The sequence below is a fragment of the Echeneis naucrates genome, chromosome 10 (assembly GCF_900963305.1).
Source record: "Echeneis naucrates chromosome 10, fEcheNa1.1, whole genome shotgun sequence".
NCBI lineage: Eukaryota > Metazoa > Chordata > Actinopteri > Carangiformes > Echeneidae > Echeneis > Echeneis naucrates.
In genome coordinates this window covers 3,380,860-3,398,915 of record NC_042520.1, presented here as the reverse complement: position 1 = coordinate 3,398,915, position 18,056 = coordinate 3,380,860, and the positions used below count along the sequence as shown (strand labels likewise).

The following is an 18,056-nucleotide window of genomic DNA, read 5'->3' as shown; positions in this document are numbered from 1 at the left end:
GAAAAAAACGCACAAAGAAGAAAAACAAAACACACACACACAAAAAAAAAAACGGTTTTTGAAGAGACTTCACCACATGTGCAGGGAAGAACTTAGTCATCATGTTCGGTATCATGAACTCAGTGTTTCCTTTCATTTTTCATTTGATCTTGAGGAAGCTCAGCCGATCTGATCTTGATGTTTTTTTTGTTTTTTTTTTTAAGCTGGGCCGTGTTTGAGCTGGCGTCTAAGAATAAGACACCTGAATTGCGGGGGCGTCCGTTTGTAAACAGTTTGTAGACGGCGCTCAGACTGGGTCAGATCGAAGCTGGCCAAGAATGCGCTCAGCAACAAATGCTCCGAGGAGAAGATTCCCGGCATTCCTCGCTCGTTAGGGAGAGGTACCGGCCTTCACAGATAGGAAGTCGTCTGTCATTAGGGGGTAATCACTTCTTGAGGAGGGTTGCAATGCCTGGAATGATTACTGTTGTTATCGGCAGTGAAACTTGGCGCGCAGAGAGCAGATGAGGTTTTTGTTTTTTTGTTGTTTTTTTTTTTTTCCCCCTCTCCTCTTCTTTCTCAGTTTTCGCTCTGTGTGTTTTGATCAGCTTGACTGATTCAGCGTAGGCCTCACTTGTTTTTTTTTTTTGTTTTTTTTTAACTCTCTCTCTGGCAACACAGCGCACATTGACCCGGCCTTAGTGATGTATTAATGCTGCAATGTTGGCTCGAAGCGAGTTGGTATTTCTTACCTGGGGGCATTTTCTAATTACTAATGGCTCATGTGTAATGATGCCTATCATGTCAGTGGTTCAACAAGGTGGATGTGATCAGTCATGCAGATTCATGTTGGAACAACAGGGAATTTATCCCACTGCATTATGTGGATAGTGGTGTGCCGTCTCCAACGCCACTTATCTGTGTTTATTTGCAGGGTTTTGGTCCTGCGGTCCTTTCAAGTAGCTTGTCTGGGTCCTCTTGGCCTGCAGCTTTTCTCCTTTCCTCTATTTTCTCCTTCCTTCCCTCCCTCCTTCTCCTTCTCTAGCCTTCTGCCAGTGAAGCCAAGACTTCAGGTGGAATGATGCCGTTACGAAAAGAGCCCGTCAACGCTTGCCTGGCATGCCAAGCCAAGTATTTGTCTTTCGGGGTGCCCCTTCATCTCCTCCCTCCTTCAACCCCCACCTACCCCCAGATCCTTGAGAACAGGAAGTGTATCTTGTTAAGTGATGGATGGGCCCCTGCTCTTGCTGAGAGGAAAGGGGGGGGGGCCTTTCTTTTCCTCCAGGGCAGTCAGATGAGTTTAGCAGTCTGAAAGCAGAGGGCCGGCTCTGCTTTTAGGGAGTGCCTTGGAGCCCTCAGAGCCTGAGCTCCTGGAAGCCACGAACACTTCTCCGTTATGCATGCAAAGAAAATTAACAGCTGATAAAGTATCAGGCGGCGCCTTTGCACAAGAAAAATCAATCCCAAATTAAAAGGGACTGAGCCAAAGAGCGTCTTCCATATTTTTTGTGCGCTTGTGTGTGTGTGCGCTCACGTGCATGCTTGGCGACATGTGCTTGTTTGTCAACGTGCATGGGAGTGTCTGTATGTCCAAGTTATTTATGTGAGGGTCAGCAGGTTTGTGTTGGCATGCAGCCGCCACATACTTCCAAGGAGAGAAACTCAGGAAGTGTCCCTGGCACGTCCTCCGCACAGTGTAATACGTAGCGTGGCGACAAGCTTGACCTGCTGTGACAAACAACCAGACCAGCCTGCAACCCCCAACTACACACACACACACACACAAACCTACAATGCCCACTAACCTGTGGGAAGAACTGGGACAACAAATTCCCACGTGTGGTTTTATAGTTGTTTTGCCAGACGCTTCATATCAAGTGCCCCGACTCTGCAGCCCTTATGACTTTAATTTCATGCTGCAGCCCTGAAACCTCTGCTCCATCCGTCTCCCAGCAGGTCTTCCCTGCAGCCATCATTTCCGTGCTTTGAATCACAGTGACGTTATTCCGCTCTGTCCATGTTATGCCGACGGTTCGTCACCCAGAGCCAGACCCCTTCTTCTCAAACGAGTGGAAGAATCCAGAGGCCTGAAAAACAAGAACATTTCCTCTCATGATCCATTGCTCCTTTGTCAGCCGTGGTTCTGTTGTGGTTACCTAAGGGTAGCTACTAATGTTTGTCTCCAGTTTCCATCGTCTCATATTCCACACACATACACACGAACACAAGAAAGCAACAGATAAAAGGCAGGAAAGCTGTCCATCGGCTCAGTAAGTGGGAATTGGTTATCCAGAGGGAGAATAAAGATGGCCATAAAACTAAACTCTTAAAACAGCATCCGGCAGACCTTGCAAACAGATGGGATTAAAATGTAACATGGCAAAGACAGTTTGGTGGTTTCTGTCATAGTACCTTTACAAGTGGAACACAACTCACATATTTTATTTTATTTTATTTCAGTTCTGTTGAAAGAAAGCCCGATCCTGACCTTGAAAGCAGCAGTTGACAAAATAATCCCATCAAGGTCTGTTTAGCTGATTAAATCATCATTGCTCATTGTCATGCAATTGTAGATGATCAGATTTGAGTTTTTTGGGTTTTATGCCATTAAATTGCTTTCATGTGCGATGCATTTCAGCACATCGTTCATCTTAACTGCCCTCTGCAGAATCTCCTGTTCTGCTCATGAAGCAAACAAGAAGACGTGCGGCAAATTGATGATGTGCAGCGTATGAGAAGATGTAGAGTAGCAGGAATTGGAGTGCAATGACTATGTAAGAGTTCAAAGGCGGCCGGCCGGGTCCCTCCAGCCTTCACTGATCTCTCCTGACGTGACCTCCTGCACGGCTTGCGTCTGCGTGTCTCCTTCCTCGTCTCGGCCGTCCGGGGTTTATCCACGCTGTGGCCCGTCTGGCCCAAAGCCAGAGTCTCCACCGTCTTTACAACCGAGCCTCACTGAGCTCTGGAAGATAAACAACCAGGAAATTGTCAGTTCCAGCTGATGTTTGCTCTTCTGCCGATGGTGAAATTTAAGCCTCAAAACGCATTTTGTTGTTTTTTAAAATAGCGCAATTTTTTTCGAGCAGCTGGATGGTCCCAAACCAAACAGCGTCCGTACCCCACCCTGGTTTCTCACGGGCCTGGCTGTGGAAAGCAAACGGAGACAGGGCATATTTGTCTGCTCGTCTGCTCGTCTGTTCTGAGAGGCGCCTGCCACTTAATGACGTCTGACAAGCGAGACAGTGGCAGCTTTTGGTACTCAAGAACCTGTTTTGGGGTCGTGGAGATGTGATCTGGAGGAAGCGGAGGGTTTATCAGATAACGTCGCCATCGTCTCCGTGCTGGCTGCAAAAAGTGGAAAAGTCAAATGAATTGTAGGCGTTTGGTTCACGGTTCTTTCTAAAGAGGGGAATACAGACAGTGCGGCAGCAGAGTAAGTGTCGGTTCCTTGATCTCCACCCTACCGAGAAAGCCGTGAGCAGGTTAAAGGTCAGAGTCACGGAGTCCTGACAGTATTCCTGTGATGCCAAAGCACAAAGAGAAATGTGCTGGAGAGGAGTTGAAACTGAAAGGCTGAATTTTTCATGTGTTAAACAGAGCGAGCCAGAGAGCATTTCCGACATGTTGAGCTTCAACTCAACAGACTTGTGTGCGTGACAGTTTTTGAAATATGACAATAAATCAGACACTGACTGTATCCTTTCCATCCCACAGGCTCTGATGCGTCCAGGCCGCCTCGACCGGATCGTCTACGTGCCTCTTCCAGATGCTCCGACCCGACGGGACATATTTTCCCTCCAATTCCGCAACATGCCTGTGGCCCAAAATGTGTCTCTTGATGACCTCGTGACTCGGACGAATAAATATTCTGGAGCAGAGGTAGGTCACCATTTTTGTTTTTTGTTGTTCATGTTTTTTTACTTTGAATAATTTATATCACCAAAAACTTGTTGTGATTGTCAGAGAACCATAAAATAATGCAAGTCAGATACTGGTTTCCCTAAAGAGAGAAAGTTTGACTGCGTGACCTCATTATGGAAATAGTCAAACTCGTAAAAAGAAAGAACTAAGATCTTCATTCAAAATTCAAGTGTCACTCAATGGAACTGCCAAAAATCAACAACCAAGAGCTCTGCCTATTTTCTCATCAGGTCCACATTAGAACTGAGTGTAAACATCTGTTTTTGTATTTTGTATAATTAAATATTTGTTGAAACGAGCATGACCATGGGCCACTACAAAACATTAAACCAGTAAATTCATCACGCAAAATGAAGATAAGACGTCTGCTCAGTTCTTGTGCGGCAGTCTGCCCCATGTCTGACACGATTTAAACTGTAATCTGTGTTTTCACTGTTTTTGTTGGGCCAAATTTTAAGATACGGCCCGATTGCTGGAAACACGTGTTGTTTTCTCACAGCTGATTTTGGATCTTGGAGATTTTTTCTTTATTATTATTATTTTATTAATTTTTTTTTTTTGTTTTTATCCAATGCAAATATATAGACGGGGGATTTAAAAGCGGGTTCTGCATTGCAGAGGAATGTTACTCTGCTTTTCCAGGATGTCTGCATCGTGTCTCTGCTGTGTCGCAGCAGAGCGCCCTCGTGATCTCGCAGTGGACTGGGAGTAATCGCACAAACACTTCTTTGTGTGACAAATTTGTCCCCCCTGCATTCGTCTGCCGCGTGACCCACGTTGTCTCGAGCGGAGAAACTGATTCTATCTTCCAGAACACAAGAGAATAAGAGCTTTTAAGAAAGAGTCCACAGTTTTGAAAGGAAAAGCTGGCATCCTGCTCAAACAAACTCGGGGTTTAGTGATATTTACCGCATTATGTGAAGACTGCAGGGGGGTTTTTCTGCACTCACTCTGTTTCTCTCTATCTCTGCCACACTCTTTGTCAGGGAAATCTTGTTTGTCTTTGACTTTCAGCATGACACAGAAACATTCCCATAAGATGTACAGTATATCTTTTGCCCCCGAATGCAAATCCCCACTGTATATTTAGACTTGGAGGGTCGTGATAGAAATGTCATGCTGGTCTCCTGACAGGCTCAGAAAACAGCCGTTTGCAAACAGTTCAGACACAAACGTGCCTTGGCAGGCGATGAAAACACAGATTTCATTGTTGCCCTAGTCATGCTTTTTGTGTGACATGTTTGTCAGAACTGCTCCGTGCGGATGAATATGTCATGTGTTGGTTCTTTCATTTGTTTCCCTGAGACAGTGCAGGAGCCGCAGTTGTTTTGATCTCGATTCAGAAACGTACGTTTTAAAGCTGTCTCCCGCTATTAGCAATGCTAATTACATGAAACCACTGTTATTATTGTTATTATAAAACAGGAACAATGTTGGTTATTTTCACATCAGAGATGTCTTTGACTTTCTGCCCATGATTTTTTTTCTCATGCGAGTTAAGATTTGTGGGTTAGTGATCCAAAGCAGACTTGCGAAGGACCCGGCTGAACCGGACGTGCATGGGTCCAGTTTTTAGTCAGACACCGGGATGATAAGATGAGCTCTGGCAGCAACATGACGTTCCACGAGCTGAGAAAAACATCTCATGTCATTTTTCCTGCAGTTCACGGTTCACTCTGCCCTGTTTATATGTGAAACACAACAAAAGAGCTGCCTTTTCTTCTGTGGTTATACAGCACCATAGGTTCGATCATGCTGGTTCGCTCGACAAAAAGCTGATCGGATTTTTACTTTCCCTTGGACTAGAATGGAAAAAACAACAACAACTTTTCAGCTTTTTTGAAACTTAAATACAATTGCAATAAGTCCAACGCTGATTTTAAACCCTCAATAAAGTCAGATGACTTAAATGACATTGCATGCCTGATTGAACTCTTCTTCTAAAAGAGTTTCCTCAGAGAGACTTAGTAACGGCTCAGTGTCATTCAGCAACTTTTTAGAAACTAGTCTTCTAACAAAAATCCCATTCAAAAACCTGTTGATTTAACAGGAAGTGCTAAAATGAATTCCTTTCTGTCATCCTGTGACATCTTGTTATCAGAACTGACCTGTTTTGTCTCATGGTCATTTTGCTGTTGTCTCGTTCAGTTAAAGCTGATCCGACACATCGTCCAGAAACCGATCAGCTGAAAATAAAATGGTTAAACTTTCACCGGTGTGTAATAAAGCACGTACAAATAAATGCAGAGAAAGACAGACGGACAGCTTTATTTTTTGATTTCACAAACAATTAAGTCTATTGAGAAATACTAGATTTCAGGTGCTGTAACATTTCGAGCACAACCTCTTTACAGCAAACTCTGGAAAGAGTTTATCAGTTCTTAAATCAAGTCTCCTCGAGGCAGCGAGGTGTTGAGCTGTTTCCAGTTTTCCTTTTGGCATTATTATCGTCCTGAGGGCAGGCTGAGGTTATCTATAGGGCCCACTCATATCCTGAAAGTACACACTCTTTCCTTGATTCTTGACGGGGTACCCCTCCAAAAAAAAAAAAAAAAAAAAACTGCCTAAAGCAGGCGTACACCTGGAGGAGGTATGTGGGGGGAAACCAATCCCCCCGCTATCAGGTGTTGCGCTTGACATCGTGGTTTCTGGTGTAGTGTCTCATCAGTGGAATGGAGGTTTGCAGTCACTTGCCATTGAGTTTTTGAAATCCCACAGAAATTCAAAGACATGCCACAATGGTGCTGATAAGACAGGGTTTTCCGGGGGGGGGTCTCACCTGTGTACATATTATATTTTACATACCAACGCTATAGGTTAAATTAGATTAGCTGAAACTTTAATCTCCCCCAATCGCTGAAGGGAAGTTTGAGGCCAAACAGGATACGGATAAGAGAGAAACACAGTGCTGAAGATAATCCTGTTTACAAGAGAGGAGCGCCGGGGGACAAATACAACAAATCAACAAGAAAATAAACATGTGAAAGCCCAAACACAGCACATGTGACTGTCGACTGGTCGCATACATCTTCTTTTAATCAGTCAGGGTTACTGTTTTGACCTCGAGGTTAGCTATAACAGAGATTCTTTTTAAAGGAGCAGAGAGTTGTTTAGTTTTTTTGACCTGACTGTTTTTGCTGCACCAAATCCAAAAAGTGTTTGAGTTTCCTGAAGCAGGAAGACACCGATCACCTCAGTTTACAGTAAACAAAATCCTCCGGTTGGCCTTGGAGAAGATCTTTTCCTGTGATAGAGAGTGAAAAGAAGTCCAACAATCAGCTGCGAGCCCTCGAGGGGTTTCTGTTCAAATAAAGTTTTCACAAAGATTTTCATCAGGTCGGATTATTGACTTTTTAAAGTAATTGATGCTGTAACACAATAATAAAATATGAAAACTTTTTTTAAGTCATAAAATGGAATGCTGCTGAGACCCAAAGAAAGTTTAAAAACAGACATAAACGAAAGACTTTCCTGTCACATTTGTTCACTTTTTCTCCTTTGATTTAACACTTATAGACATTTCTGCCCAAATACTGACTCACAAACCAGAAGCATGAAGACAAGTTCATGTTTGACTAAACTTCTTGTGTTTGTGTTTGACTCATAACCAATTAATGGCGACGCCTTCACTTTTTCAGGCAAAGAAGATTATGCATTTATTATAACAGTCGTATTGTATTGCATTTAGCCTGGCGTGCTAACTGCAGTAGGCAGCGGTCGATGCACGTTGGTCAGCCGTGCGTCAGGCTCACGCTGCCGGGGAGCATGCTGGTTAAAGTCGGAGCGCCGGGCCGAGGAGGGTGCACATAAATCAACAGCAAGATGCTTCCTGAAGCTGGATGCCCGTCTTGCTCGACCTGTCGACTGGCCGTATGCAGGCTTTGCGGTTGCGTGACGAATTTTCTGTGAAGCCCAGCTGGCGTCACCATGAAGTTTAAACGACGACGCTCGACTCGACTGTTGCAGGCTCACCTCCTCATAAACAGCTGGCTTATATCTCCTTGCCTTGCACTTGTAGCGTTGTTTTGCCCCCCTTACTGATCGGATTGTGCGATGATGAGTGAGGCCTGATAGGAATTTTGAAATGTTTGGTGAACCAGTTGAAGCCAGTGCAGCTTTTCCTCAGCTCGTTTTGAGTTTGTGTGATTTTTTTTGTTTATCTGCTGGTAATAATTATGTCATCTGCCTCATTTTGTGGCTGTTGGTGCGCACTGACTTGTCAGTCGATTACTTGGCCAGAGACTCTGCATGCTTTGCTCCTCAGTCTTGGCACTCTGACCACCTCAAACTTCAACTTTAATTACATTCTTGGGATTTTAGACTTGTTTAGGAGGAGAGAGGCAGGGTCGTAGAGGAAGAGGTGGAGGAGTCATGCAGGAGGACACAGTTGTTGTGAGTTCAGAGTTTGAAACTTGTTAAAATCACCTGTCTTCCTACCTGCCCAGAGTGACATCTGGTTTCCCAACGTTCACCTTCCCACTAAACACATCACCGTGCACACACACACACACACACACACACTCACACTCCTTTAACTTACACTCAGCCCAGAAAATTGCTTCTGGCTCTCCCTCCTCATCTCTGCCATCACTCCACCAAACAGAAGCAACACTTGATACTGTAATCGCGGTGTTGTCACGAAGACGAAGGTGAGCTTAACTTGCACCTGAAGGAAGGTGCGATGCTGCTCCGCTTTCTCTCTCTCTTTTTTTTTTTCTCTTTTCTATTTGTGATCAAGCCCTGACAGGACAAGACCTGGAGGATTTATTGCAGCCTGTCACAAGCATCAAGTTGGTTCCAGGTCTTTTTTGTAGCCTTGCTGAAAAGCTGAAGCCCTCTCAAGTTTCAATACAGGAGCCTTTTTTTGTTTGTTTGTTTTTGATTTCATTCCAACCTAAGGGTTCTTGGTCTTTTAACATAGTTGGTATAAAAATATTTAAAAAGGACAAAACCTCACACAGATACTATTTTAGTCTTCAAATAAGTTTAAACACAATATTAACGGGCGTTTCTAGGAAGGAAGTCCAAAAATATTAATCCTGCAGAAAGCCCCCATTTCTTCTGCCCTTCCTTCTTAACTCACAGCTGCGTTGATCAGAATAGTCTTCTGTTGGAATCTGTATCTTTTCTTTAGTTCTATAAATAACAAAGACATTGTTGTAAGGTTTGGACTCCTGCGACAAATGCAGTTTCATTTATGGCTGAAAATGGCAGCCCACCATGGCACCGAAAGGTTTGTGTTTTTGTGTGTGAGACACTGAAACCTGTAGAAACCATGTTGGAGCTTAAGTCTGAATCTGACCTGCTTCATCCTGGTTGCCCTCATTAGCTCTAATTCACACCCTGAATTTGTGGATTATTTCCCTTTAATGGCACCATTATTTAAAAAAAATTAACATTGTGTTGTATTGAGGAGGACGTGAATTTAGAGACTTTGACAATAAAGTCACCAAGAAAACATTTACTGAGCTAAAAAAACGATTTTCACTTAGACTTCAATCCACACAGAATTCTTCCTAAGACCAGGAATGGTCATTAGAGAAAGTGCAGGTTTAAGGCTCATAGACAGTCTGTGTTCTGTACTGATGGATTAGGAATAAATAAACCCATCATCATGGTCAACAAGGCCCCAGAAATCGTGTTTCAATGTGATCAACATCTTCATGATAAAATGGCTCGAGAGAGATTTGGAGAATTAAGTGAGAAGAAAATGAGTCTCACTTCCATATTGTTTATTATTTATTCCTGATATTTAATCACACAGTTGGAGAAACATTTGTGTCAGCTGATAAATCTCTAACTAAAATAAAATAGAAAAAATGACGGTCACTGAGTAGACCGAACTCCATTGGCAGTGGATGTTACGGACCTCCCTGTGCTGTTTGAATGACAGGTGACCTCCAGGAAGCGCTGAGCGAAAACACACCGCAGCAAAGAGCACTTAGCAGATCCAGACAAGTTGTTGACGAAAAAGAGGAGGAATGAAAGGAGAAGAAGAAGAAGAAGAAAAAAAACGGCATGAAGGGAGAACGGACGGAGCTGGAAGACGCTGTTTAGTTGCAGAACATGCAGAGGTGACGGCTGCTGACAGGCAGCGCCAACCCCGCTGTGTGCCCCCCCCTTCAGATTTCACAGTATCATAACATCCATCTCCAAAGATGGAGGAGGAGAGGGGGGGTTAAAGCGTTTTAGCTGTATCCGAATGTCTCTCCGTTCAGTCACAGATGCCTCTGACTGACCGCGACCTCCGTTGTGGTGGGTCTTGTCTTTTCCCTCCATGTGGTGGGGGGGGGGCAGGAGGTGGTTTGGTCCGAGCCCAGGTGTCTGAGACGCTTGGCTGCCGGCCATTCAAACTCACTGGTGCAATTGTTTTCTTAACATTTCTTTTTTTTCACACTGGCAGCAGCAAGACTGTTCCAACGCAGGACGTCCACATCAGGCAGATCAACAATCTGTCTTGACGTCAATGTGCTGCCTGCGATACTTAATTAACACCCCCCCCCCCCCCGTTTCCTAGATTACTGAGCAGCTCTGCAGCTCTCTGTCATCGTGTTTGTGTAGAGGCGGTGCATCTTCGCAGTTCTGTAAGGATTCATACCGTTTGTTTTATTAAACCCCATATTTCTGAATAGAAGCCTGGCCAGGCACGCCGCTTTTGCAGAAGCTTGTTTTCAGCAATTAAAAGGCATAAAAAGAAGCTGATCACAAATAAGGCTTTGTATGATGGCATGTACGCACACACACAGACACACACTGAGCAAAACCAGCCTCACAGGAAGACAAATGGTTTCCTCTTAACACCTGTTGTGGTCGTGGCTGTTCCTCCTCTGGCTCTGTGTGTCGTCTGTCTGATTTATGACCCGGTATTTGTTGTTGCAAAGATTTTTATCACCAGGGACACAGACGCACACAAAAAATGATGCATCAACACAACAAGTCACTGTTTGAATACTAGTGACATTATACAATGTATGACGCACATATAACAGTATAAAAAAAGAAAGCTCAGAAGTTATCAAAACACATCAGCTTCGGAGGAATGGTTATCTGATGAGGACTGAAGTTGGAAATAATTTCCAAAAATATGATTTAACCCCCCAGGCTTGTGTGTTTGTGTGTTTCATTTTCTATGCAGCTGACCACAGAAGTGGTCAAGCTGCCACTCAGAAAAACACATCGTCGACATGGAAAACACAATCAAGCAGCTCGACATAGGCTGCAAGGGAAAAAAGCCTTTCACACCTCTACAACACTGTGTTGCTGCGAAACACCTCGCCTCACTTCCTCTCCGGCGAGACTTTTGCCTCTCGCCATTGTGAATATGTTGTTCTTTGTCGACACTGCGGGTTAAATAAAGGTTAAGAAAGAAATCATTTCCCTCGCCGCTCCAGCCAGCGAGCTGAGGTGACACGCAAAAGCCAGCGAACACAGAGAGGGAGACGGCTCCAATCTGCCCTAATTTAACTTTTATACATACATATATATATATATAAGGCCTTTGCTGTGGTTTATGTGCGAGTACATTTTGAGCACAAATTGAATTTATCCTGGGAAATATGAGTCCTTGAGCGCACTAGCTGTGCTGTTTTCCTTGGCTGTGCAAGAAAACAGAAGGTGGAGAGCAAACGCCAAGAAAGAAAGGAACGGAGCAAGAAAGGAAAGGCCGAAAGGTCGAAGGGAGAAGAGGAAAGGAAAGAAAGGAGGGTTGAGAAGAAATACTTTTTCATTAGAGAATGGCGGAGTCAAAAAATATACTCAGCCGATTTCAGTCATTTCTATAGTCCCACGAGTTGAATTCAGACGGAAATGTGCTGAAGATAACGTGAAGGTTTTGCTGCTACGTTCTGATCGGACTGTTAGGATGGCTAATGTTTGCTTATTTGGCTGTTCCATAGTTATGTTAGGTAGTTTTTACATGTAAAAAAAAAAAAAAAAGCGGAACTCACGAAGATGCCGGGCCACGGATTAAGTTGGGCCGCAAAGAATCCGGGAAAAAAAGCCGTAGATGAATGAATGATTTTGGAATAAGACGGTTGAGTCACCTCCTCAAGATGAAACCTCCAAAAAACGCAAACATTTTTGTTTGTATGGACTGAAAATGCTCAGAAAAGTTGGATTAAAAAAAGAAGACAATTCTCTGCAGCAGGCACGTCGTCTTTGTTCTGGTGTTTCGACTTGAAGGAGTACCGCTCGATCACGTCTGATGTATCTGGAGTTGGTGCTCAGTTTGGGATCAGGTCTGAGTAAAAACCGTGCAGAGGGAGGTTTGTACAAAGATAACTTTTTAATAAGTAGTTTGGTGGGTCGCTTTAAACACTTCATAAACAGTTTGGTCTGGACCTGCTCTGTATCTCTAAGTGCTTCGATGTAGCTCGGTTATGACTTGGTCCTGTATAAATAAATTTGATTTGATCTCATTTGAAGTTTTGCAAATAGAGCAGAGTCGCGTGAACATGAACTCTCACGGCGCAGAATCAGAGAGGTTCTTCTGCGTTGTGTGTTTGTGTTGTTTGCACTTGCGTCTCACACGTGAACGTTGGCTGCGTGTACGCTGGGACTGTGTTTATTATGAAAGCTGGAGGAAAGGAACATTTCAGTGGAGCACATCACACAGGTGGCGTTTTTACCTACCTTGACATTACCAAACACGCACACACACATCACTTATACACCGAGACACACACACACATGCATACTGAGTCTCCAGGTCACTTCAGTGTGGGTGTGTTTGGTAAATATGCCATCCCTGCCTTCCCAAGTCCAGAGAGAATGTGGAGCTTTCATTCGTCTGATTAAGGGGCGAGAACAAATATGCCCTTAAAGGCAAGGCCCAGCTATACTCCCCAGCACACACACACACAGACACACACAGACAATCTTAACACTGTGTAGCCCCAACACAGGTGCTATCCCACACAGGTCTTTCCAAAGCATGTGGTGGGTAGGGGCCTGAGACGGCAATGCTTAATCACATGGCGTGGAAGTTATTAGGTCGTTTTTGTGGGAGGTTTCCATCCTGACAATCACCCTTTACTTATTTGACTTCGATTACACACTAGCTGTGAGTCATTGCGACTTTGGCGCATCCTGCACTTTTATGACAAACGATTTCCTGTGTGGCTAGAAAACATGTCTCACACTGAGCCTCCAGCGTCTCGACATTTGACTCTGCAGAGCAACCTGCAAGCTTCACAGGTCACGGATCAGATCGTTGGTAAAAGAACGTGCTTCCTGAACACGAACATCTTCTCGTTTCATGCCTGTTATCTGTCATCAACCTAATTGGCCAAAGAACCAGATTTTGTGCAAAATTTGAAAAGTTTGTAAAAAAAAATGTAAAAAAATAAAATAAAACTCTTTAAGTAATCTGCGCTAAAAAACTAATCGAGAAAAAAAGCTAAAAAAAATCCCGACCCTCCATAAACATCAGTTTGAAATAAATTCAACTACAGAATACACAACTTCTTATTTACTAAACATGGAGGGCCCATCAACCTCACTTTTCAGCTACAACTATTTTTATTTACAGTTTAACGCAATCAGGGTTAAAGATGAATAACAACTTCTACACAGATATATGAAAATTCTCCATCTCATCGTGTAAGTAGTGCCAGCAGCAACGCCCTTCTCACAAATCACGCTTGTCCCTCCGTCTCATGGCAGAAAATGAATTCAAAATAATGAAGTCTCTCGAATGTGAGGATTTGATGCTTTTTCTGACTTCTTAGATGATAAATTGAACTTCTTTGGATTCGAGACTGTTGCTCAAACGAAACAGCTCAACCGACAATTAGTCAGATGATTAATTCATCAGGAAAATAGTCAATCAGCGATGATTGGGAATGTGTTTCTGTCGCCGCGCACAAACGCTTGAGAGTGCCGGAGCGATGGTGTGTAAAATCTCCCCGAGCCTTTGTTGTCTCAGCTGTAGCATATGCAGAGGAGAAACCCACGCGATCGCACTTTCATCATCCGAGTTTTCTATGGAATCTAAATTCCTCTGCACACGCTCCACTCTATTTATGATCATGTGCCATATTTCCGTTCTCCCCCTTTCTCCCCATGTGACTCTCCTCCCTCCATGCTTAACCTCACCTCCTTCACTTAACCCCCCGTCCCTCCCTCCCTCCCTCTCTCTCTCTTGCCTTGTAATCTTAAATAGGTTTCACATGGAGCTGTGGTCAGGCCTTGTTTCTCTTGGCACAGCCATGTCACTGCAGACACTTCCTCTTTGCCTTTTTGGAGGATGAAACATTTTATTTCTGGTGGAGACGTCCCCCCCCGACGTCGTTTGATTTATATATTATTTAATTTCCTCTTTGAAAGTTGGATGCAGCGTGGATTCTTCTTCTTTGTTTTCTTTTTTTCAGTTCTTTTTCCTCATCCCGTGGAGGAGTTATGGTGGGTGGGTGGGTGGGTGGGGGGGGATTAATGTTCTTCCATTTGTACAAAAGCACCTCTCAGAAATTAGATGTCAAATGACTGCGTGTTGTGAGATTGTGTACAGTCGTAACTATCAAGTTTAACCTGACTCGGTTATTTGGTTCATTGATCGAACTTTTCCGCAGCTTTTTTTAACAACCAGTTAATATTGTTATAAGCCATCATGCATGAGTGAATGCTGCAGTAGCTGTGACTTTTGATGCTTAGTTATGAGTTAAAGGGAATTATTTTAATGGATTGCTACATCGCAGTCTTTAGGATCAGTGGCTGTTTTCATACCAGACTTGTGGAAACATTGTGACTTCAGTATCAAATTTCATTTCTTAACTCCCAAAGAGCTGTCTGCAGAGGAAAGGTCAACTCCTGTCTATGTTCCCTCTTCTCTTCTGCCCGATCCGACTCACTTGCAATGCTAAATCTGCCCTGAACGCGCAGCGCTGCTGAGTCCGCAACACGACCTCGTGCATGAAGAAGACAACTGCATCTCCCGTCGAGCGACAATCAGCCGCTCCCAGCAGGAGACCACATTTGTTGGCAGAGAAAACTCACAAGTAGCTCCATCAGACAAACATGCATGTCGTTGTCATGTGCACCACGTCCCTGTGTGTGTGTGTGTTAGTTGTGGACTTTTTTGGTATATTTGTCACGTGTGTGCCCGAGCAAGTGCAGTGTGTGTGTGTGCGCGTGCTGTAAAGTGTGTGCAGGGCTTGTGGATTGATGGAAGAGAGGTTTTGTGGGAGGGAAGGACAGGGGGGAGTGGGTTTTGGCCTCGCTCCTGTAAATGTGGCCGTTTGTGTGTGGGGGAGGACTGGATGCAGCCCACTGTAGACACAAGGGCGGATTGATAGTAAACACACACTCCGGGTCTAGAGGATCTGCTGCCGGTAGCTCAGCTAACAAGCCCTTCATTAAGGCCGTCTGATACACTCACTGAGCGCCTTTGTTGAAGTAGGAAGCAAAAAGTACACCAGACAGATTTGACCTGAGAACGTTGGTATGCGCTGCCAGCATTTTATTTTTATTTTTTTCACCCACTCCATCTCATCAGAAGGGTTTATTTTCGTCGCCGTGAACAGGTTGTCTCACGGCACACGCCCTTTTTCTCGCCTTCTCCCACGAAATGCCGATTGGGAACAAAACTCTAAAAATGCAGCTTTTCAGCTGCATGCATGCAGGAGACATGTCCATCAGCGTCTGTTCATGCTCTACGTGCTATTTGTACCTTATTTATCCTGTAATTCTCAGGCTGTGTACATCTCGGTCTAGTATTCACTTTCATGACGGCGGTGCTTGTGTTTATTAACATCACTATTTTTGTGTCTCCATCTAAATGTTAATACATGTGACTTTTTATTCCACTCATGTGTTTTGCTTGCCATGTTCTGGTACTAAATGTGTCAGGTGTGTTTATGCAGGCCACACTTTGCTATGTTCTTATGTACACTCTGTTATTCTTTGCTCTATCTTGTTACCATTTCACTGCCGTAACGGCCAGATTTCTTCTCTGAGGTCATTAAAGCTTCGTGTTGTCTTATCTTACAAGGACAACAGTACCTCATATAAATCGTTGGACGTGCTGCAGTATATCACTCCAAAATACTCTAGACACCGTATACCCTACACGATGTAGCTGTGTGCACTGAAACGGTATGATATGTAGCTGTGGCTGCAGAGGGGAAGTGCAGTGCGGTGACCGATGGAGCATAAAGGCCACTGTTGTGTCCAGAGTTTCATGTTGTGGCGCCCTAATTACTGTGACCTCAGGAGGCGAGCGAGGAACTGCAGCCCTGAGCTCTGCACGTGCCCGTCCTCGTGTCAGAACCCGTTTAAGAAGCCTTCCGCTGACTTCCTCTGTCACAATACGAGAGTTCAGAGTGAAGTTACAGTAGATCAGATACCAACAGGAAGCTCGGTACCACCTTCTAATCAATTTGTGATTTCTTTGAGGAAGTCGCATAAGTAACAGCAATAACCAATGGCTGCACTAGAGATAAATAAATTTTCACTCACGCTTCAAATCTGGAATAAACTGTGGAATGGAATAAACAGCTGTGGAATAAACTGAATAAAACTGCCTCCGGGTTGTTGAGTTGAACCTGGATCCAGGTCTGCTGTCGATGTTTACACCTGCCGTGTCCTCAGGGCTGCGTTCTTCCTCCTCTGGTGCTCCGTGTTGACCTCAAACAGTCTTCACCGCTCTTTTTGGAGAAGTAAATCAGGCGAATGTGCCGGCAGCATCGTCGTCGTAGTTGGATGTTCTGGACGTTAACTTTTTTCATCAGGACTTGCATACATCCGCGTGCATGTGTTTGTAAGCCCATGCTTGGTTTTCAGGCGGGGCGGTTGAGAACCACCAGGGGAAACTTGTCATTAGAGGAATATGTGGAAACAAGGATGTGGTGGGCGCTCCGATGGAGCACCTATCACTTTTCCAGCGACCCATTTAAAAGCTCTTGCGGTTTAAGAGGCTCCGCTGACATTTTATTAAGGTGGAATGACTGACACAGGGATTCCCAACAATTCTGCTAGTGGTGGTGGAGTATACGAGGAGGCTTTTAGCGAGACGTGAGGAAATGTAATGAATGTTAAACTTTACATACGCTGTTGGACTTCTTTTCCTGCACTGCTGCTTTTTTCCACATTCTACGGTTTCACACCTTCCTTCTTTTTGTATGCACATATCAGTACAACCTTATGGTCATCATGCACCTTGCTTCTTTCTCTGTTTCTTGCTTTGTGTGGCCGTTGCCACTTTAAATATTATTCTTGATGTGCATTTCAGCAAGTTATTAACTTTTTTGCCTCCCCGTTGGAGGATTTCAGTAGCTACCAGTAAAAAAAAATTGTGAGGTGAAGGCTTTTGGGTTTTTGTTTGTTTTTTTTGTTTTTGTTTTATGATGCACCAGAAATGATGAGTGGCGCTCAAAAAAAGCAACAATCTGTAATTTTTCCACGAACCGCACAGTCAGTTTGATTCATCTCATCTAAATAAAAAAAAATAAAAACACATTATGGTGATTATGTTGGCTGGAGGTAGAGTGAGCTGTCCATTAATCAGACGGTCTGTGGTTTGTTTCCAGCCCGATCCAGCACGTGATCTGAGCTGATTAATCTATTCTGATATTAAACACATCAGTGGACTGAATATTAGTTGGACTCAGCATGATTCAGGTTTCATTTCGCATACTGGGAACCGTGTGGACCAACAAGTGTTTACAATTTGGGGTCGGTATCATCATCTGAAAAAAGCCCTGATGCAGTGACTGCACTGTTTGTCACAGGCTTTTACTGTTTAACCTGAACCAGCTGCACTGGAAGAGCTCACTGTACAGTCTTTTGCTGCATCATCAAAAATCTCCGTCTTTGACTCAGTATCAGGCCCGACTTTTGGGTCATCTTGAGTCAGCAAGTTTCAGCCCGTCTTTAAACTGAAAGGTTCTTGATGATTGCTGCCTTTTTCTTTTCCTCTTCTCTCGTTTGCTTTGCCTTTACGACTGGCTACGTGCCACCGCCAGGAACTCTGAGCTCGCCCACATCACCAGAGTGCAGCCACTGCAATGCATCAGCACGGCCCCCTCCATATATTTAAGTGATTGCTGACATAATTTATGAAGGGAATGAAAAATAAAGTCTGCATTGCAATAAAATTTGAAAAGAGAGAGAGAGAGAGAGAGAGAGAGAGAGATCTATAATTTATTTGGGTAGCCACAATT

At 44.0% G+C, this 18,056-nt stretch overlaps 1 protein-coding gene across 1 annotated transcript in view; it reads left to right on the top strand.

Moving 5' to 3' along the window:
- The window catches only part of afg2a (AAA ATPase AFG2A), a 95,716-nt gene that overhangs the window by 74,189 nt on the left and 3,471 nt on the right, over positions 1–18,056 (top strand). Inside the window, exon 16 of the mRNA XM_029512296.1 lies at positions 3,694–3,858. Coding sequence (XP_029368156.1) covers positions 3,694–3,858 — 165 coding nt within the window. The remainder of the gene's footprint in view (positions 1–3,693; positions 3,859–18,056) is intronic.